Source organism: Eriocheir sinensis, chromosome 49 (genome assembly GCF_024679095.1).
Source record: "Eriocheir sinensis breed Jianghai 21 chromosome 49, ASM2467909v1, whole genome shotgun sequence".
NCBI classification, from domain to species: Eukaryota; Metazoa; Arthropoda; class Malacostraca; order Decapoda; family Varunidae; genus Eriocheir; species Eriocheir sinensis.
Window position 1 is genome coordinate 12,220,145 of NC_066557.1, and position 21,307 is coordinate 12,241,451.

Genomic DNA, 21,307 nt, shown 5'->3' on the forward strand with positions numbered 1-21,307 from the left:
ATTATTCTTGAAACCTAGTGTTGTTATTGTTATTATTATTATTATTATTATTATTATTATTATTATTATTATTGCTGGTCATTGTCACATTATTACTGATACTATTATTTTTATCGTTGTTGTAAAAAAAAGAGATTCATATAAACACACACACACACACACACACACACACACACACACACACACACACACACACACACACTCGAGAGCCTGTATTTACATAACGTTAAGCACTGTACTTAATAACAACAACTAGAGGATAATAATAATAATAATAATAACGATAATTAAACAAAAAATACGCATACATACACACAAACACGCACACAGTTGTTATATATATACGTACATACATACATGCATATATACATACACACATACATAGACAGACGAATGCATTTTTTTTCGAGCGGCAGAAGAAGTATAATATAAATATATATATAAATAAATATATATAGATGGGTTTAAATCCTGTTTCGAAGGTTTTAATAATAGTAGTACACCCATTACTATTACTGATAATGGTAGCTGCCCCCCCCCCTACCCTCCCCTTCCCCCTCCTACCCCTCCCTCTCCCTCCCGAACCCCCTTCCTGGTCCCTTTGCAATATGCCCCGTCCCCCTTCCCACCCTCCCTCCTATAATGTATATTCTCTGGCCCCCTTAAATTCTCTTTCTGTGGCCCCTTTAAATTTTCTCTGCCTTTTTCTTTTGCCCCCTTTAATTTTTTTCTCTCCTATAATTCGCATTTCTCTTGCCCCTTTAAAATGTCTCTCCCTCTCTCTCTTGCCCCCTTAAACTGTCTCTTTCCCTTTCTCTTTCCCCCTTAAAAGGTTTCTCTCTTGGCCCTCTTGGATTATCAGTCTCTGGCCCCCTTAAATTATCTTTCTCTCTGAAATCTTAATCTCTTTTGGTCCCCTTAAATAAATCATCTCTTTTCTCTCTCTTTTAAATTATCTCCATTACTTTAACCCCTGTCCCCTCCCTCCTGAAATTCACTATATACCTCCCATTGCCCTTCTCTCCCCCTTCCCTTCCCTCTCCCCTCCCCCCTTTACTCCCCTTCCCTCCCCTCCCTTTTTTATTGTGGTACAGCGGACATGGAAAGAACGAAATTATTTTATGAAGCGGAGGAAAAAGAAATATGGCTGTTTTTTCTTATTATTATTCTCTTATTTTTCCTCTATTATTATTATTATTATTATTATTATTATTATTATTATTTCTGTTGTTGCTGTTACTAATCTGTTTTTTCTGCTCCTTATACAGCCATCTTCTCTTCCCTTTTAAGTAAGGGTTTTTTTCCTCTTTTTTCCATTTTTTTCTTTCTTTTTCAACATTTCTGTTTCCATAATTAAACTCAAATGTGTTCTCCATTCTCTCTACCTTTTTATTCCTCTTTTTCCTTCATATGTCTTTTCTGGAAGTGTAATTTTTTCTCTTTTCCTCTTTCTTTTTTTAATATTTTCACCATTTCTTCATTTTTCTCTCATTTCAATTACTACTAATTACAGTTCTACTTTGACCCCTCGTGTTAACCTTACCCGGCCTACTAACACACTAACCTGCTTACTAACTTGCCTACTAACCTACTAACCTACCTACCTACCTACCTAGACCAAACCTATTCAGACCTAACCTTACCTAACATGACCTTACCAAACCCGTCTCTACCTAATATGACCTTACCAAACCCGACCTTACCTAACCCTACCTAACCTTACCTACCCAGCCTACATAACACCGCGCCACCCCCCTTGCCCCCCTTAGCCTGCCCTCGCCCCCCCCCTCACCCCCCACCCCCCTCCGCGTAGCATTTGTTACTGGCAGGATGAGTAACTTACCAAGAAACACTTTACAGTATGTTACCGATAGTATGTAAACAATATATAAATAGTATTAAAGAGACGCCGTACTGGTTTAATTGTTTGTTGTACTATAAGATAAATGATGATGATGATGACGATGATGGTGTTTTTTTTATCTCTTCTCTCTCACTTTTTATTTTCACGGACACATTATTTCATTCATTCATTTTTCCGGTCTCTCTTCTCTCCTTTTTGGTGAACGGTTACTTGTACTACTATGCGCCCGTTGTCACGATATTGTATAAACGTACACACACATACACGCACACAGGTACACACACACACGGGATGAAACGCACACACAGAGACGTACACACACGCACACACACGCACATAGGACAGAGATGGCCCCGTTCTGTTTGATAAGTATTTTTTGAGCGGGGTCACTCCAGCATTTATTAGCGTGTGCGTTGTGGCGAGAGATGCACACACACACACACACACACACACACACACACACACACACGACTGTATTCATTCCGTGTGTACTTATATATATAAACTCCCCCCCCCCTCCCCCTGCAAAGGTAGTCAGTCAGTGCGTCAGTCAGTCAGTCAGTCAGTCAGCTGTCCTGTGTTTGTGGGTGCTTGCTGCAGTGTTATAAATATTATATATAAAAAAACGTAAGCCCTTCCTTCCTTCCTTCCTTCCTTCCTTCCTTCGGCATTTTTCCTTTAGGGTTAATACAAGAGATGCTGCCAATGTTTCTTGGTTTAGGCTGAAGTGATGATATTATTTACTTTAGGATTAACGAAAAATGCGACCCCATCATAGTTACGTTTATCCTATAGCAAAAATATCCTTCCCATCATGAATCATTTGACCCTATCGCAAAAATATTTTCCCCATCATGAATTATTTGACCCTATCGCAAAAATATTCTACCCATCATGAATTATTTGACCCCATAGCAAAAAAAATCTCACTATCATAATTTATCCTACAGCAAAAAATCTTACGTCATAATTTATCCTATTGCAAAAAACTTCTCCCCATCATGAATTGTTTGATCCTTTAGCAAAAAAATTCTCCTCCTCGCAACTTATTTTACCGTATAGCCAAAAATTCCTCCCCTCATAAATTATCCAACAGCAAAAATTCTCCCACATCATATTTTATTCAGTAGTAAAAAAAAAATTATCCCTCCTCACTTTATTTGACCCTATAGCAAAAAAATTATCCTGCCTCATAATATATTCAGTAGCAAAAAAAAAAAAGTTCTCCCTCCTAACACTTAATTTGTCCCTATAGCCAAAGGAATATTCTCCCGCTTCATAATTTACACAGTAGCAAAAAAAATTCTCCCCTCCTCGTAATTTAATTTTATCCTACAGCAAAATATACGCATTGCTATTTTTATTTCTCTGCTTTTATGCGTAAAACAAATATATTTTCTGCACAGTTAATCCTCAAAGAGTTTCGTTTCTCTCACAGTTCGAAAATACATTTGTAAATCCGACCTTACTATTGCATTTCACGTTCCCTGTTATTTGTAAGTTATTTATGCATTGTTTATTACGAAGTGAGCTTGGTGTATATTTCGGTTTTCCCCTGGAATTCAAACATTCATAAATCGCACGCTAGTCTTTTATCTTTTACGCTGAAAATAATGTTCTTGTTTGTGTTGCATTTAGGATTTCATTTGTAAACTTGTTCTCGTGGCGAAAGGAACGTCGTATTTTTATTCTTCCTTTAGCGTTAAAAACATATTTGTAAATTGTATCTTAACTTTCTTGTGGTTGTTCCATAATCTGTGTTCTCCATCAAGGCTATTAAAAACACATTTGTAAATCGCATCTAACTTTTTAACTGTGTGTGATTTCATCGTTGTTTGTGTTCGCCATCAGGGTTTAATAATAATAATAAAGGCATTTGTATATCGAAAAATATTATTACTAACACTATTTTGCATTACGATAAAAAAAATACATCCCTCTCTCATTTCGCTCCGTTAGGCCTAAGAATAAGACCTGTTTGTAATTTTGCTCTAGGGTAAAAACATCCTTTGTTTGACTCCCTTTAGGCCTAAGCATTATGACCCGTTTGTAATTATGCATTAGGATAAAACGTCCCCATTGATTATTTCGACCCATTAGGTCTAAGCGTTAAGACCTGTTTGTAATTCTGCATTAGGATAAAACTTCCCCATTCATTATTTCGCCCCTCTAGGCCTAAGCGTTTGTAATTCCTCATTTAGGCGCCGCCGTTCCGTTCCGTTCGTGTAGGCAGACAAGTTTCGTTCCGTAGGGTTGGGTCAGGACGGTATACACACCCACTATATATAACTAAATAGAAAAACCGAAAATAATAATAATAATAACAATAATACTAATCATCATTCAAAACCCGATTTCTCGCCCTCGTTAATACTAATAATAATAATCATGATTTTCTTTTGCATACCCTTTCTTCTCTGTCTGCTGTCCCATTATAAAAAAAAACAATAATAATAATAATAAACTAATATTAATAATAATAATGAAAAAAATCCTAAAAAAATGTACTCCCTACTATTACCCAGATATAAAGTTCTCCCCGTCCCCCAGCCCCCGCCCCCCGCCGCTCCCCGCCCCCCAGTCTTTAGTGAGTCGCCGCGAGGGGAGCCACGGACCCCAACCTTTACATCTCTAGAGGCAATAAGGAAATGATAGTTAATATACTGTAAAGTTCTTGTGTTGGAATTTACTAAATAAAACTGCGAAACTGCCACTTTGAGTTTGGTCTTTGGTCCTGGTTCGGGTTGTAGATTTAATATTGTGGTGGTAGAAGTAGTAGTAGTAGTAGTAGTGGTGGTTCTCTCTCTCTTTCTCTATATATCTTATGTGCTGCCTATAGCGTCATCAAGCACTCGGTTCTCACTTCCGTCACATTGACCCCTGAGCCTTTGGTGGTAAGAACCCATCACCCCGGGACACAGGCCAGTGTGACATCCGGGTTGCTACAATGCACCATCCCCAGGTGTCCCCAGGTACCCATTTATCGACCAGCCCGAAAGGGAGGATGAGCGGCTGGGCTAGCTGCATGCCGACTGCCCCTGCAGGCCGGGATTCGAACCCGGCAGCACGGATTCGTAGCCAGGCACGCTAACTACTGCACCGCGGAGGCCACTATGCATGGGGGAGGATCAGGATACCTCTACAACCTTTTCTGTGTCACATCTTAGAATTCTGGCCAATGTTCTATAGGGAACGAAGCTGACCCTGAGTCAGGCTGCCGCTCTCCGCACCCCACGGCGCACGTCGCGGGTGACCGCCGCCACTCCACCGTCTGCGGAGGGAGGAACACGGTGTAGTGAGGTAAGGTTGAGGTGATTTATCCTGCTACCTGTCTCTATGTATGTGTGTAGGTATGTATCAGGCTTGGGTTAAAATACCATTTTTACTCGACCTGACTGGTGGCGGTTCGAGCCCAGCTCAGGCCGGGTTTTTTCCGTTGACTAAGGAGTGGTTACTGGGGGATGGGGTGTGTAGTGTGTGAGGTCCTGGCAGAGATCGATTAATGAGCCTTGCAGTTGCTCTAATCGGTAGGGTACTTGCTGGCGATTGCGAGTCCAACTCGTGATCAGGCCTTGGTGAAATAAACACGCGCGTCAGAATCCAAGCCTAACATCTTGACACTCGCTATTAACCCCTCTTCCTCTTTATTTACGCAGACCAGTAACATAAAGTCTGTCTCTGACCTTAACAACCTTTCATTACTATAGAGCATGAGGGATACATCTTCATTCCTCTCTTTCCTTCACGGCATTCTCCGCCCTCTTACACACACACACACACACACGTGGTCTTCAGCCCGAGGCTCGCCAGTGATGGGCCCGTTTACGTCCGTCCTAATGACGCTGCGATGGGGGAGAAAAGATGCACTAATATACATGGTAAAGTTGGGGATATATACTATAGCTGCGCGTGTTCATATCCGTCGCCTTATAACTGGCTCTTTGAGCCTGTGGTGGAGAGAACCCATTACCACGGGACACGTAGGCTACAGGGCCAGTGTGACATCCGAGTTGCATAAATCCGGGTTACCGCAGTGTACCTTCCCCAGGTTTCCCAAGGTGGCATACATGCTATAACTGCGCGTGGCTGCGGTGCTCATCTCTGCTGCATTGGATCTGTGGTGAGAATAAGAACCCATTACCAACCCAGGGTCACAGGACCAGTGTGACATCCGGATTACCACAGTATACGTTTCCCAGGTAGGTTATCCATTTATAGACCAGCCCGAAAGGGAGGATGAACAGATGGGTGAAGTGCACGCCAACTTAATTCCCCGATCCGCGGATTCGTAGCCAGGCACGCTAACCACTGCACCACGAAGGCTGCCGTGGTCGCTGAAGTCAGGGTTGACTGAAGCTGTGCAGCATGTGGGTAAGCTTCCGCCACTCGGCGATGGTTGAAAATTATCAGCGTCTTGCGGAGGGACTTGAACCCGGCGGGACTTCGGAATCAACACGTCCGGGAGTTGCATGACCGCTCGGCCGAGTGAAATTCCTCGGTCATTCTCTGTAAATTTTCTTCAGACTAATGGAAGAGGGGAGGGGAGGTGAGGCGACGTAACCCGGCGTATGCCCCTTTTGACTGATTGATTGGAGAAGGGAATTAAGGGAGTTTGTTAATGTGCCGCGGCGTCCCCTTACAGCGGTGCCCTGTGGATGTGGAGCCCGGCGAGGGGGGCGGCGAGGCTGTGCGGAGGGGCCGGAATCTTGGGCAGTGAGGCAGGAATTAAGCGTTCTGAACTCTTAACCTCAAATAAACTATCAATCAATCAATCAATCAGTTTATGTAATTTCGTTAGCAAAATGGAAGCCATCAGCGCCTCGCCTCCCTGCCAAGACCAAGAGCAAGCCTTCCCTCCCCCTGCCTTCCCCCCCTGCCAGCCTTCAGTCAACAGCAGAAGCCCGCGGCCCCGTGCACAGCGCCTACAATTCCATTCTCCATTTTCCTGCACTTCGCCGCTTCTGCAGGTAAGCCGCGGCGCACACCGGCATGCAGGCGACACAGAGATTACTTTAAAGGTGGAAATAAAGAAGAGAATACCGAAATAAAGGCTGGAGGGCCGTGTGAAATTAGGGAGGCTGCTGCACCGGGCGGCCGCCTGCTCCATCCCCCTCACGTCCTGTTATCGATAAATTCCTGGTGTTTTTGCGTTATTTCATGTTTATTTTGCGTTTTTGTGGTGTGTGGTGGTGGTGGAGATGATGGTAGGGAGGTGGTGAGTGTGGGGTCATTAGGAGACGTTTGGTAGTTCACGTAATGGCGTAATTATGTCACGGTGTAGTTTGACATTAGTGGCGGTGAGGTGTTAAGCCATCACGCGGCCCGGCCAAGGGAGGGGCAGCCACCTCTAGCGAAGCCAATACTTACATTATGGATTCTTTTTTGGTCATTGAATGCAGTGCAGTAACGAATTATCTCTGGAAAATAGAAGGGGGGTCGAGGGGGTTGAGGATATGTTATAGCAGGAAAAGTTGTGTAGCAGGCTATTTTTTCTAGTAGGCTTTATTTCTACACTTTGTTGTAAAAAAAAAGGCCAAAAAATTGGTGTCATGCCAGCCCATTAGTTGATAAATCATAGTGGGAAAGCTGCCTGTGACTGTATGGGCTGGGAGGATGTGCCGTAAGCAGTGTACTTGAACTCAGCCTTGGAAATCATAAAGCACATCAGATCAGCCAGTGTGGAGGGCAGACCTGAAACACCTTGGGCCGTATTACTCAACATTTCGTCGCCAAAGTTCACATATTTGACAAGGCTTTCGAAGGAGCTTTGGGCATTTCCAGAAATAGTTTTATGACCCTGATGGTAGTTTGAGCCTTCTTCTGTACCATGAACCTAGAGAAAATTCATTAGAACCCGATTGATCCCCTCTTTGACCTTTAGAAATAGTTGATGTGAGAAGCAAAAGTCTTATAATACTGACCCTTGAATCTGTGACCTCAAGTAGCTGAGCAGAGAGGCAAATGGAACAAATCAGAGGGTTTGATAACTGCTTGATTGTGAAATATCTTCCAGCATTTGATAAGATCTGAAAGAACAAGTTGTCATTATTATTATTAATTTTTAGTTGTCCATAGTTTTTATTTTTAGTTATCACAGACTTGTGCTAATGATTGATATATTGGCCTGTGCAGATATGTAACTAAGTAAATAACAAATATATAAACCTGTGCAAATATGTAACTGGGTAAATAACTACCGTAATATATAGGCCTGTGCAAATATGTTACTTTAGACTATGGGTGTAGTTGTATAACACATCGGCAGCCTGGCTATGGCTATGGATGTAGTTATATGCTAGGGGTTGAATGTTTTACTAGGCTTGAGAGGCAATATATATATCTGTGCAAATATCAACTGTTTTATAACCCTACACTACACACTCCTGCCTCCTAACCCCCCCTCCCCCTTCCACCCCAGAATACACCCCAACACACACCGCCAGGATGAGTGTGGACACCCATTGGGACATCGAGTCTTACCGTGCGCCGTACGAGAGCGAGGAGCACTGGACGCTGAAGAGGGAGTTCATAGAGGCTCACAAAGACCGAATCCCCGAGGTGCGGCTCATCTGTCTGGCGCAGGTCTTCGTCAACATTGAGCTCCTGGGATGCAAGTAAGGGAGACGTAATGCTTAGTTCCCCCCTTTTTTTTTTTCTCCTCTTCTTATGTGATGCTTGTTTTTTGCTCTTTTATATTCAATGCATGTTTTTTTCTCCTCTTTTTAGTGATGCTTGTCATTTCTTCTTTTTTCCATGCCTGTTTTCCTTCCCCGTCAATTCCATGCTTGTTTCTTCTTCCTTTCATATTCAGTGCTTGTTTTTCTTCTCTTTTTATTTATTTATTTTCCTTTTAGGGGAAGTTGGAGGTTAATTTTGGGGTGTTTGATATCCTATTCTCCCAGGTCTTCATTAAAATTGAGCTCATGATGTGCAAGTATGGGAGAAATGTTCCTTTTTTGTCTAGGTGGGGTTAGAAGTTACTTTTGGAAGCTTGTTTGATTTGATTTGGACTCCCAAGTGACCACACAGAACCGAACCTGTGCCTAAGTAGGGGAACCTGTGTAGATAGAATTCAACAAACCACTATTTTTACTGAGGGGACAGAGCACCATAGATAGGTAGAACACACACTTACTAGGCTACCCCTTCCCCATAGGTACCCCGACCCCGTGATGGAGCAGGTGGCGGTGATGGCGAGGGACGTCGGCCATGACTACAAGGAGAAGAAGAAGACCAAGCTACAGCGCACCTTCGTCAAGGCCTCCGACGCCGCGGGGGCCAGACTTAAAGGTTTGAGGAAAAATTAGACACAGAGCTGTTGGCAGTGGCATTGGCAGTGGTGGTGGTGGTGGTGTTTGTAGCCTTATATGTGCGTGTGTGTGACTTGAGTAGATGCTGGAAGTCGAGGGAAAGTTGTTCAGATTTCAGGAGTACTTGAGTCACACCTTACAACTCATTATGACAGCTTCCGCCAGACTCATGCTCCATTTACCCTCTCAGTTTCAAGCTCTTGTGGGTGTTTAATTGTGTGTGTGTGTGTGTGGAGGTAGAGAAAGACTGAGTGGTTGCTTAAGGTTTTCATATTTTTGCTCTCAGTCTTGTCGATAGTCTTTTTGTTTTTTTGTTTTTCTCTCATTGCTGGTTTTGTGTAAGATCTTCATGGCTAATATTTCATTATGTGACTTCATTGCTGCTTTTGTATAAGGTTAGGTTGCCATACTACATCTGTGTATGAAGGACAGCTAGAGTAAGGAAGTCTGTAGCTCTGTAGGATAGTGTATACCTTAAAACACTATTATTTTTTTTTAAGACAAGTGAGGAAAATGATTAATGGTGGATAAGAATCTTTAGCCTAAGTGTGCCAATGAGTGTGTTGTGCGTGCTGCTGTAACTTCAGTATATTTTCCAAGCAGAGTAAAGAGTAAGAGTGTTATTATTGCATCTCAAGGATATCAGATTCTATGCTTACATGCAGTGGCCATTGTTTTGAATGCTGTGGTTGTAGTTTACAAACACATCACACATTCTTCTCTTTAGAAATAGATGTTTGTTACTCTTAATATGGTTATGAAGAGGCATGGAAATTGTAACCTGTGCAACTCATCTCTAGAAACAGTCACCGGTTTGTGTCTTTGGAGTGTGCAGCATCATAATATGTAGAGTAAAAGCTCACATCTAAAGAGAAGATAATATAATTTGATTTGGCTATAATCCTTACACTCCTGCACACTGAAGCAAAGTATTTTTACAAGATTTCATGCTCTCATATTACTGTATTTGTCAGTGTTGAAGACACACCCCTTTTTTAAGTGCAGTATTTTGAGAAAAAAAATAATATCCTGACTTTGACAAATTTTCAAAGATGTTTTGTTGGTTGTTTCAAGACTTGCAGTACACGTCTACCGTGCACTACTGAACCAGCAGCATACTGTGATACATAGAGCACACAGTGCACACGTACATCATGCTGTAACAGCAGCACAGGCCAGTTGGGGCTGTTAGTGCATCTCAACAACATTTTATCTGTTCACTTCCTCCAGGCCAAAGTTATCCCTTTATGTTATGCAACATTCAGCATCTAAGACTTGTGCTAATTTTTCAGTCTTACTTTCAGAAAAACTGCATATTAAATGCTGGCCAATAGGGTAATTTAAGTATATACATTTCTAGTACAAAATTGTCAGTAACATTTATTTCAAGTGAGAAGATTGTGTGTGTTGTATGGTTTCCAAAAGACAACAAACATCACATCTGGGTTATAATTCAGACACAAAGTATAATCAATTGTTTCAGTAGATTAGTAGAGGGTACAATTTTTTTTACTGTTATTATTTTTTCACGGTCTCGTCGATGTAGTGTGTTCTCGAGTCAAGGTTGTCCCCCTCTCCCTCCCTCCCCTCATGTATGTGTCATCGTGGGAGGTACAAAGCATTTTCACAGCATTGACTCTTGTATCCCGTCGTCCTGCCCACCAATACAGTGATCCCTCAACGGCACGCCTGATTTTTATTGTTCCTATTGTGTGTCCCGGCTCACGCTGGAATGCATTGATGCCTTCGCTCTCCTCTCCTTTTATCTCTGTCCTTTGCCTCTAACTTTTTCCCTCTTCCTCCCTTGCCCTGTTCTCCTACTTTTTTCTTCTTCCTCACCACCCTCTGGATGGTGAAGAGCTCCCTTTCACTTTCATGTCAGTTCCTCCTCTTTCTCCTCCTCTTTTCTTATTTCCTATCATTCTCCCTCCTCCTTTTCCTCCTTCTCCTTAATCTCTTTTCCTTCTCCGTTCCCTGTTCTGTTTTACATCCTCCTCTGCCTCAAGCATTCCTTTTTCCCCCCTGTCCTGCTCCTCACTCTGTCCTCTCCACCCTCCTCACTCTGTCCTCTCCACCCTCCTCACTCTGTCCTCCCAACCCTCCTCACTTTGTCCCTCCTTCCCCCTGTGCCTTCCCTCGGCCTCCCTTCCTCCTCCCAGCAGTCATAAGTAGTAATCTAAGCCCTGGAGGCCCAGTCCAGGGGGAGAAGACACTGGCCGGGTGTGGACACGCCTGGCCTTCTCCCCGTGCACTGCGCCGCCTCCAATTGTCTCAATGCTTGTGTGAAATGCTTTGTTCCTGACCACAAACATGACACCTGACATGAAGAGTTGACATGACCAAGGAAAGGAGGCAGTGTATACTCTTCGCTAGGTGTGTGTACAGGCTGTTTGTGTGTGACCTGACTTTACTCTGTTTATGAGCTGCAGCCCAGGTGTGCCACCTCCACCTGAAGACTGCAGTGCCAGGCAGCTGTGCCAAGGCTGGCCAAGGCTTTGTTACTGTGTGCGTGAAAGGTGTCATTCACGTTCCTTGGTGTGCCTGGACAGGAGCACAGAATGCAGCTACACCGTGTACCATTTTCCTTCTTGTCAATATTGAAATCAGCCTCTTCAAAATTTAATGTCCTGTCCATGAAGCAAAGTTCACGTTAGGTGCAAGCAGCCTGTACACACGCCGGGCGCCGGGTCACTAGGCTGTTGTCCCGAGGCTTGGAGGCGGCGGTGCTGGCCAGGCCAAGCCTGGCACAGCACGGCGGGTGCGTAGCAGTGCCCCAGCGCTGCAGTGCTGAGTGAGCAAAGAATGCAGGAAGAAGCTGGACCAAAGGGTTACCAAACTGTGTGGCTCTCCAGATGAGGTTATTATGAAAGATAACTGGCGTGCTTGCCAGGCTGTGCACTGCACCATCATATTGAACTGTCATCAAGGTAGTGATTGCTTATCAACCTCAATTTTAATGTTGAATCATTGGGACACCTGATAATTTGTCCATGATTTTTTAATTCCTGTGAAAGAACATGACAGCAAAAGTTCATTCCTCCAAACTGTTGCAGTCCAGAAATAATTGATGCAAGACTAAAGCATGTCACTCACCAGTGGTATAGATGACACACTGTTATGGGTTGCAGTCATCCTGGGTCACCTGTGCCTGGAGGAATGGACTCTTGTTGCGGTGTGTCCGGCCTGGCAAGCACAGCCTCTGGAAGTGACAAGTTTGCCGTCAGCTGAGTCAGGCAGGGAGGGAGAGAATCACAGAGAACAGAACAAGTGTGTGAAGTAACAGAAGGTCAGGAAGAGAATAGCAAGGTGACGTAGTCAGGTGTTGTGTCCGGCGCGGCAAACCCTGACCCTCAGCACCGGCCACCACCACCACCACCATCATCATCACCACAACACTGTCTCCCACACTGAGCAGCCCAGCAGTTGAGAGATGGAGAGAACATTGTGAGACTAAAACACACACACACACACACACACACACACACACACACACTTTGTGTCTATACTCTGTTCAGTGTCTGAAAATCAGTCAATCACAAGCAAGCTTTGTCTCTCTCTGTGGCCATCAGAGGTTTGTGCCGCTGCAGATTGGCTGTCACGGCCACGGCAACATTGGGGAAACCCTTCCCTCAAGTCTGGCTCAGCCGGAGACCAAGTGTGGAGAAACACTCCCGCATGCCCTTACATTTAAATGAACTGTTTCTATCAGCTGGCAGCAGATGGCCCCAGTGTGACTTTGTCACCAAGAAAACAGACTGTTGCTGTGCTGTCATGTTGTTGGGGTAGTCTTTACAACACGTTGCAGGCTGCCGTGCAAACACTTGTTTCATATCTGAGTACGAGCATCTTGCTGCTGTGTGCCAGCAGCCAAGCAAAGATGTTTGTTGGGTCGTAAACCTTACTGGTGGCTGGTCAGGCTACTTAACAGTACAGGTGCTGCAGTGCATGGCCAGGACACAGTGGTTGTTAAGTAGCCTGTGTCCCAGCCCGGCCAGCCTGGACACACCAAGGCCTTGCAGGGTTGTGGCCCGCCAGCTCTACGCAATGACAAGCAGACTCAAGAACCTGTTGGTGCTGCTCACCAGGAAGCTGTGGCAGGAAGACCTGCCTGCCACTGCTGCTGTGTGTATGTGGGTGGGTGTGGGTGTGGGAGTGGGAGTGGAAGTGTATCAATGCTGTTGTGTATGTATGTGGTTGCATGTTTGAGTGTGTGTGTGTGTGTGTGTGTGTGTGCGCCCCTTTCAGTGGGCAGCCTTTCCCTCCTCCCACTCCTTCACCTCCCTCTCCACCAATGGCTGGCGGCGGCGCTGCTCAGTGTGTGAAACGGAGTTATGATGATGGTAGCGTGGCGGTGGCGGCGGCTCTCCCACACTGGCGCCGGAGGAGGCACACTCGCAGGGCCCAACACCAGTAACAGAGTGCCAATAAGAATCAGAGATAGTGCTGATATGTGAAATACTGGCCATAACACACACGGGCGGGCAGAGGGCCGGCACTAAAACTTACCACACCTTGCAGGGGCCAGCACCTCGGCACTCATCGAGGCCGCCGGCAACCAAGGGAATGCTGCTGGGGCCATGAACCAGGGGGCGGGACACACCACGGGCTTCATGAATGCAGGATACAACAACAACATGTCATCTATGAATACAGGGGCAGGAAACTTCATGTCATCGCTGAGTGCAGGCGCCGGGAGCTACATGTCAGCCATGGATTCAGGCGCTAACAACCCCATGTCATCAATGAATATGGGAACCAGGAATTCCATGTCGTCTATGGATACAGGCGCTGGAAATTCCATGTCATCTATGAATACAGGCGCTGGAAACTTCATGTCATCTATGAATGCTGGACCTGGAAATTTCACGTCGTCTATGAACACAGGCGCTGGAAACATGTCATCTATGAATCCAGGAGGTTCGTACTCCATGAATAGAGGTTCCAACCCCCCAGGAAATGCCAACACCATGAGCCAGGGCGGAGGGGGTAACGCATCGTCCCTCCTTGGCCGTCCACCTCCCGCTGTCACCTCAAAACTCGCCGCGCTCAAAAAACCCGTCGCCTTCGTAGCGGCGGGCGTAACTAACCCTCTGGCAGACGACAGTAGCGGCGATGGCGGAGGCGGGGACACAGCCAGGCCGCCCAACCCCTACGCCCCCATGATGGTCTCACAGAACAACAGCAACAACAACAAGAACTGCTCCTCCCTCCTTGGTGCTCCTCCTCCTCAATACAGCAACACATTCAAAGATTCAGATGCCAATCCGTCTGTCTTTGGAGGGTTGAGCGCCAAGCCTAACATATTTGGAGGAGGATCAAATGCCTCTCCGTCGCTTTCAGGAGGATTGAATTCCATGGCTCCGACCTATGGGGGATCCAACAACAACCCTTCCATGCCCGGGGGCCTGAAGGCATCCTTGTATGGGGGTCTGATCAACAGCAGCCAAGCAGGAGGATCAAATACCATGTTAGGAGGCTCCAGTACCATGATGGGAGGATCGAACACAGGCAGACCTATGCTGGGAGGGTCGTCCAGTAACAGTAACATGCTTGGAGGTTCAAATTCCATGATGGGAGGATCGAATGCTGGTATGTCCCTCCTTGGTTCTGCCCCTGGAGTGAATTCTAACACTAATGCTACCTATTCCTCCTCCTCCTCCTCCTCCTCCTCATGTCTCTTCCCCGGCGGCCCCCCCTCCCCCAACACCACCCTCATCACCGCCCCGCCCAACAAGAAGAAGAAGTCCAAGGCCGATAAGAGCAAGGACAAGCCCATCACGGAGAAGTTCATCAAGTTCATCGGCAGCGACAACATCGGGGCCACACCAGACATGATCAGCAAGACAGCCAGCATGACGCTTCTGCAGAAGGCCGGCCAGAAGGAGGGCCAAGGCCATAACACTGGATCCTCCTCTTTCACTTCTTTTGCTTCCTCTGGTTTCACTCCTTCCTCTTCGTCTGGTTATTCCTCCTCCTCCTCCAGAATGGGTGGTCAGATGACCTCCTCCTCCTCCTCCTCCAGAATGGGTGGTCAGATGTCCTCGTTCTCTTCCTCTTCCTCTTCCTCCTTCAATAATTCTGGGCCCTCCTCCTCCTCCTCTTCCTTCTCCTCCTCCTCTTTCAAGAACCCTGGGCAGCAGTCCTCCTCCTTCCCCACCTCCTCCTCCAACTCAAGATCACAGAAACAAAGGTAAGCAATAACAATGAAAATAATAATAATAATTATGAAACATGAAAACAGTATGAAACAATGAAATAAACTATGAAATTGACACCTGCAACCCCTTCCTTTCTCTCTTTCCTCCCTCTCCCTCTCCCCCGTGCTCCTTAGTCACCTTGCCCACTGGAGCAGTGTGGTGGGCAAGAACAACCCTCTCCTGGCCTTCGTGTTGGTGCGTCGCGAGAACCACGACAACAACGGGGCGGCTGCCGCCATCCTCAACACCTCCTCCTGCTTCAGCCGCATCCCCATCAACTACGTCTACAACAAGGTCGGCAACTTGTGAGTATGAGTGTGTCCGGTGTTTATGTGCAGCTGCTTCTGTTGTGGTGTTTGGTGAGTTTATTGTTCCTCCGGTACCCACTCCTCCTTGCCTTCCTTCCTTGTCTCCCTCTTCAACCCGGTAGCAGCAACAGGACAAATTTGTGGCTTTACCGCGTATCAGCGACGGGCCAAACTTGTGGCTTGACATAAACCCCCAAAAATAGAGGATGCATAAACTGATCACAAATGCGTTGATATATATTGTATAATAATTTGCGTGAGTGATGATTTTTTTCTCATTAATTTGCTTAGAGGAGCCTTTAAGAAACATGATCCCCAAAGCTACCAGGTTAATCCTTCTCCTCCTCCCATTCTCTTGATTAATTACCAAACAAATGCACTGAGAGGCTCACATCCTTCCACGGTGCAGTGGTTAGTGTTCCTTGCCACAAATCCGCAAACCTGGGTTCAAATCCCAACCTGAACAGTTGACACGGAGCCCACCCTTGCAGATTAGTCAATAAATGTGTACCTGGGGATACCTGGGGAGGGTAAACTGTGGTAACCCGGATGTCACGCTGACCCTGTGTCCCGGGGTGATGGTTTACTTCCAGCAGGGAGGGATGAACACCAATCCTATAGCACATATCCCCCCCTTACATGTGACAAGTTTAGATATACAGTCATCCCTCAAATAGTATGGTTTCCAATAGTTCGGTTTCGGTTTTATATGGATTATCACAGTAGATCTTTTTAGGACTTTTATATTTCCTGCTCATCGGGAAATTCAAAAATCCAAAAAAAATCTTCTGTGAAAATCCACATAAAACCGAAACTTTACTATTGGAATATGTACTATTTGAGGGATGACTGTAGTGCAGCCTCCCAGCACCACCCCACTAAGCTATCTCTCCTGGCAGCTTTGAGTGTACCGTGAGCATCAACGGCGTGGACGTGGTGTCGGCACGCAGCACGAGCCGCAAGAAGGCGCGGGACCAGGCGGTGGTGGAGGCCGTCAATGAGCTGCCCAAACACTGCTTCACGCTCAAGGTACGGACAGCACCACCTTGCTTACGCTCACTTACTGATTGGTTTACTGTTTATTTTATTTGTTGGCATATAATATCCTCTCATTGATTAAGTGATTATTCATTTATTTGTCATATTGATTATTAAAGAAGGAAATAATCATAGAAACAAAATTTTTATGAGAAATGAAACTGTATTCATATTTAGTGAGTAATTCATCCTCTTTTCTCTTCCTCCTCCCCTCATCTTCCTTTCCTTTCTTTTTCTCTTTCCCTTTGTTCCCCTTTGCTCTCTTTTCCTTTTTCTTCTCTTTTCCTTTCCTCCATTCCTCAACTCTTCTTCTCTCCTTATTTCTGTTGTCCTTTTCTTCCTGTCTCTTCCTTCCCTCCTCTCATCTTTCTTTCTCCATTCCTCTCTTACTCTCCTTCCCATCCTATCCTTCCCCTCTCCTTTCCTTTGTATCCTTCCCTTCTTCCCTCCCTTCCTTTCTCCATTTTCCTCTCTCATCCCTCCTCCTTTCCTCTCCACATTCTCCACAGGTCAAGAAAGCGCTGCGGGCCGAGAGTGTGTCGCTGGACCAGGTGGCGAACGACCTGAACTCTCGCTCCCTGGGCTCGCAGAACAACCCTCTCGGTGGGAACTCCGTAGCCAACAAAATGATGAAGCAGATGGGCTGGACGGGGGGCGGCCTGGGCAAGAAGGGGGAGGGCATCACCGAGCCTGTCAGGTGTGTGTGTGAATGTGTGTGAGGGTGGGAGGAAGAGGAGGAGATGGAGGGAAAGAGAAGTGGAGAGAAGGAAGAAGAGGGATTGGGAGGAAGAAAGAGAGAAGAGAAGAAAGAACAGAGAGGATGATCATGAGGAGGAAAGAAAGGAAGGATATGGAGGGAAAGAGGAAGGAGAGAAGGGAAGGAAGAAGAGAGAGAGAAGGACTTGAAGGATGAAAGAAAGAAATGATATGAAAGGAAAAGAGGAAGGAGGGAAGGGAGAACAGAGAAAGATTGGTAGGAGGAAAGAGGGAACAGAAGGGAAGGAAGAAGAGAGAAGGACTTGGAAGAAGAAAGGAATTTAGGAAGAGAAGAAAATTGGGAGGAGGAAAGGAGAAGAGTCTATCTAACCCTCTTCTTCCTCCCCCCCCTCCCACCCTAGGCCCAGCGAGGTGTTTGGGCGGCAGGGACTCGGGCTGACGGAGACCTCGAGCAACGTGAAGGGCGCCGTCACCCCCGCCTTCTGCAAGCGGGTGAGGGAGATCATCAGCGACTTCGCCAGCAACCCGCGCAACACCAACCTCTCCTTCTCCAGCGAGTTCTCCAAGGACCAGCGCACGGAGATACACAAGTGAGGGCCGAGGATGTTTTTTTTATGAGGGGGAGGGGAGGACAGTAAGGAAGATAGCCTGGTGTGTGTTGTTGTTGTTGTTGTTAGTAGGGGTGGTAGAGATGTTAGTGGCTGTAGTTTTTTTTTTTTTTTTTTTTTTTGTGTGTGTGTGTGTGTGTGTGTGTAAAGAAAATAGTTCAAGTGAAAACAACAACAATAAAAAAGCCAGATGTATGTTTCTGTTGTTGTTGCTGTTGGCAGTAGTAGTGGTAATTTTTCTAGTTTAATTTTCTAAAGATAGTTTTTAGTAAAGGAGGCAGCTGAAAGGCAAAAAATAAAGAAGAAAAAAGACTTTCATTAAAATACCTGTTACTAATGCCTCTATGTCTCTGTCTTGCCCCTTCTTCTGTCTGTCTCTTTCCCATGCTAGTTTTCCTGCATATTAAAACTCTGTATCCCTCACTAACACCTCCACGTCCCTGTCCGTCCCTCCGCAGGATCGCCCGGCTGTCCCACCTGAAGAGCGTCAGCCACGGGAGCGGCAAGACTCGGTGCGTGGTCATCTCGCACAAGGTCGCCGCGCAGGACCTGTTGTTGCGTCTGCTTCAGGAGGGCAACAACGACCAGTACCAGCTCACGCCGCCCACCTCGTACGAACCCTAGACTGGCAGAAGGAAGGAAGGTTTTGTTCGTAGTGGCAGAAAGCGGGTTTTGTTGATTTTATCCTGTTGTCGCGATACCTGGTGTTTGTTTAGCCTACCTTCGCTTCGTCCATGTTCTCTGTCCACTCTACCTTTTCCTTTTCTCCCTTTGATGTTCATTCTAATTGCTCTCATCCTCTCTTCCTTTTTTTCTATGCCTTCTCAGACGTCATCTCTGTGTTCTTCATTCTCTTTTTTCCTATTCCGTTTCTTCTCTTCATGTTCTTATTTACTCGTTTCTTCCTTTTCCTCTGCCTCCCTGATTTCTTCTGTTTTTTTCTGGGTCCATGTTCTTGATTTTCTTTTCTTTTTTTCTTTTCGTCCATGTTCTCTGTTTGGTTATTCTTTCTTCCTTTTCCTTTTCTTCCCTTCATTCTCTCCCTTTTCCTTTTCTTCCCTTCATTCTCTCCCTTTTCCTTCTCTTTTCCTTTTCTTCCCTTCATTCTCTCCCTTTTCCTGCTCCTTCCTTCACCTTCTTCCCAGTATATTCTCTCCATGTTCTCCATTTTTCTTTCTTTTCCTTTTTCTTCTTTCTTTCTTCCCAGTATCTTCTTTAAGAGTTGTTGATTCTCCTTCTTCTTTTTCTTATTCCTTCCTAGTATCTCTTGTCTCCATGTCATCTCTTTCTCTTCCTTTTTCTGCTCCTTCCCTCATTTCTTTCTTCCGTTCCTTTGTTTTAGCTCATTTTCCCTTCTTCCTGTCCTCCCAATCCTCCCGGCAAGATGTATAGAAGAAGAGGAGGAAGGAGGGAGACAGACAGTGAGGGTATCAAGAGAAAGCTTAAGTTATACCCAAAAAAGTCTTCAGTCCAGGCCCTTATATTTTTGAGGCAGTTTCCCCTTACAAGTTCAGGCCATTTACTAAGCTCTTGTACCCTAAGCCTCTTGAAGAAGTCCTGAAGCCATTACCAAGAAGACAAAGAAGAAAGAACAGAACAAAGGAAGGATAAAGAGGAAAGAACAGGAGGAAGGAGTGAAGAAGAATGAAGAGGAGAAAAGAAAGAGAATGGAAGGAAGGAAGGTGCATAGAAGAAAGAATGACAAAGGAAGAAACAAGGAAGACAACCAATAAAGTTAAGAAAGAAAGAACAGTTTGATACGTTTACAAGCACCTCAATTTTTTTCTTTTCCGTTTGTTTGTTTGTTCGGGATGTACGTATGTTCGTATGCATGTATACTACTACAACCTCATACACACACATATATATATACATAGCATCACTACAACTACTAATGTATAGCCTGTAGTTTGTATAATAATAATAACAATAATAATAATAATAGTGATACCAGTGAAATTGTAATAGTTTGATTTTCTCCTCGTCCTGGGAATAATGATTAGTTTTTAGTACGAAACCTTTCTCTCACTTTATTCCTTGTGTGCGTGTGCGTAGATGGGTATTCTCTTCTTTTTCTTCTTGTTTAACGTAGTATACTTATTTTCCTTATGGGGTTGGACGAGCTATATGTCTCCCACTCGTTAACCCCCAAGCTCACGTTTTCTTTCATACCTCATTTCTACTGCCCGTATGTGATTTCTTTCTGTGCTACATTCCAAATCTATGTCCTGATGCATATGAGAGTTGGGAGGTTAATGGTACTTCTTATATCCTTCTCTTATCCCCAAGCTCTTACTTCTTTCTTTCACACCTCATTTCTACTGACTGTATGTGATTTCTTTCTGTGCTACATTCCAAATCTATGTCCTGATGCATATGACAGAGTTGGGAGGTTAATGGTACTTTTTATACCCTTCTTTACCCCCAAGCTCGCTCTCTCCTTTCACAACTCTCTCTAGCTACTCTTCAGTGCTCTCTCCCTCCTTTGGGCACATATTTTCAAACATTTCAGGGCTCTCACACACACATTCGTCAAGGCTTGGTAAAGGTTAGTTTTAGTATATCCATGGGTAGTTTTATGAGCTTAGTGATAGTTTGACAAGGCTTCTGCACCATGAATGTGAAAAGCACCAATTAATCTCGTTTGTGGCCTTGGGAAATAGTTGTGAAAGAAGAAAGTGCTTGAGAATAGACCTTAGTACTTTAAACTCAATTATTTCCTCCGTTTTCTCGTAATCAGACCTTACAGTGTCTTACTCTCTGCTCTAACTCTTTATGGGTCTGCACTCTTGATAGGTAGGCAGAGTTTTGTATGTAGTTGGTTGGGTCTGCCTTTCCCAAGCTTCCAGAGGGATAAGAAAAAAGTAAGAGTTGTTTGAGTGGCTTTACTTACATTATATACACATCTGCTCCCAGCCACACCCCTCTGAACACACTCACTGGTTGCTCTCTGCCGGGCCGTTCCTAGTGGGGCACGTTGGCCTACTAACACACATCACTCCAATGGGTTCTCATATCAGGGAAAATCTATTAGAGAAAACTGAGGCAAAGCATAAGAGTGAAACTTAAATAGAAGATGCGTGAATGTTTTTTGGCTTTAATTATTTTTTATACTGAAGCTCAAGAAGGAAAGATAGATTATTATGGTTTGGGTCTGGGCGAGACAGCAACGGGAGTGAAGTGCAGAGTAGTTGAAGAATGTGTAGTGTTCTGAAAGGCTTTGAACACTGGGAAGAACAAGTGTGGACGAGTTTCTTGCAGTGGT

At 45.0% G+C, this 21,307-nt stretch overlaps 1 protein-coding gene across 1 annotated transcript; it reads left to right on the top strand.

Moving 5' to 3' along the window:
• Positions 1-6,672: 6,672 nt before the first annotated feature.
• On the top strand, positions 6,673-20,002 carry LOC126981949 (uncharacterized). The gene is made up of 9 exons (XM_050833664.1): positions 6,673-6,831; positions 8,283-8,478; positions 9,021-9,154; positions 13,693-15,364; positions 15,506-15,676; positions 16,579-16,708; positions 17,227-17,414; positions 17,836-18,024; positions 18,501-20,002. The coding sequence occupies exons 2-9, from the start codon at positions 8,309-8,311 to the stop codon at positions 18,664-18,666; spliced, it is 2,820 nt and encodes a 939-aa protein (XP_050689621.1). The 5' UTR covers positions 6,673-6,831; positions 8,283-8,308; the 3' UTR covers positions 18,667-20,002.
• Positions 20,003-21,307: the final 1,305 nt, after the last annotated feature.

Coding starts and splice junctions, on each gene's coding strand:
- LOC126981949 (XM_050833664.1), top strand. CDS start 8,309: ATGAGTGTGGACACCCATTGGGACATCGAGTCTTACCGTGCGCCGTAC. Junction 8,479..9,020: donor ATTGAGCTCCTGGGATGCAA/GTAAGGGAGACG, acceptor CCTTCCCCATAG/GTACCCCGACCCCGTGATGG. Junction 16,709..17,226: donor AACACTGCTTCACGCTCAAG/GTACGGACAGCA, acceptor CATTCTCCACAG/GTCAAGAAAGCGCTGCGGGC.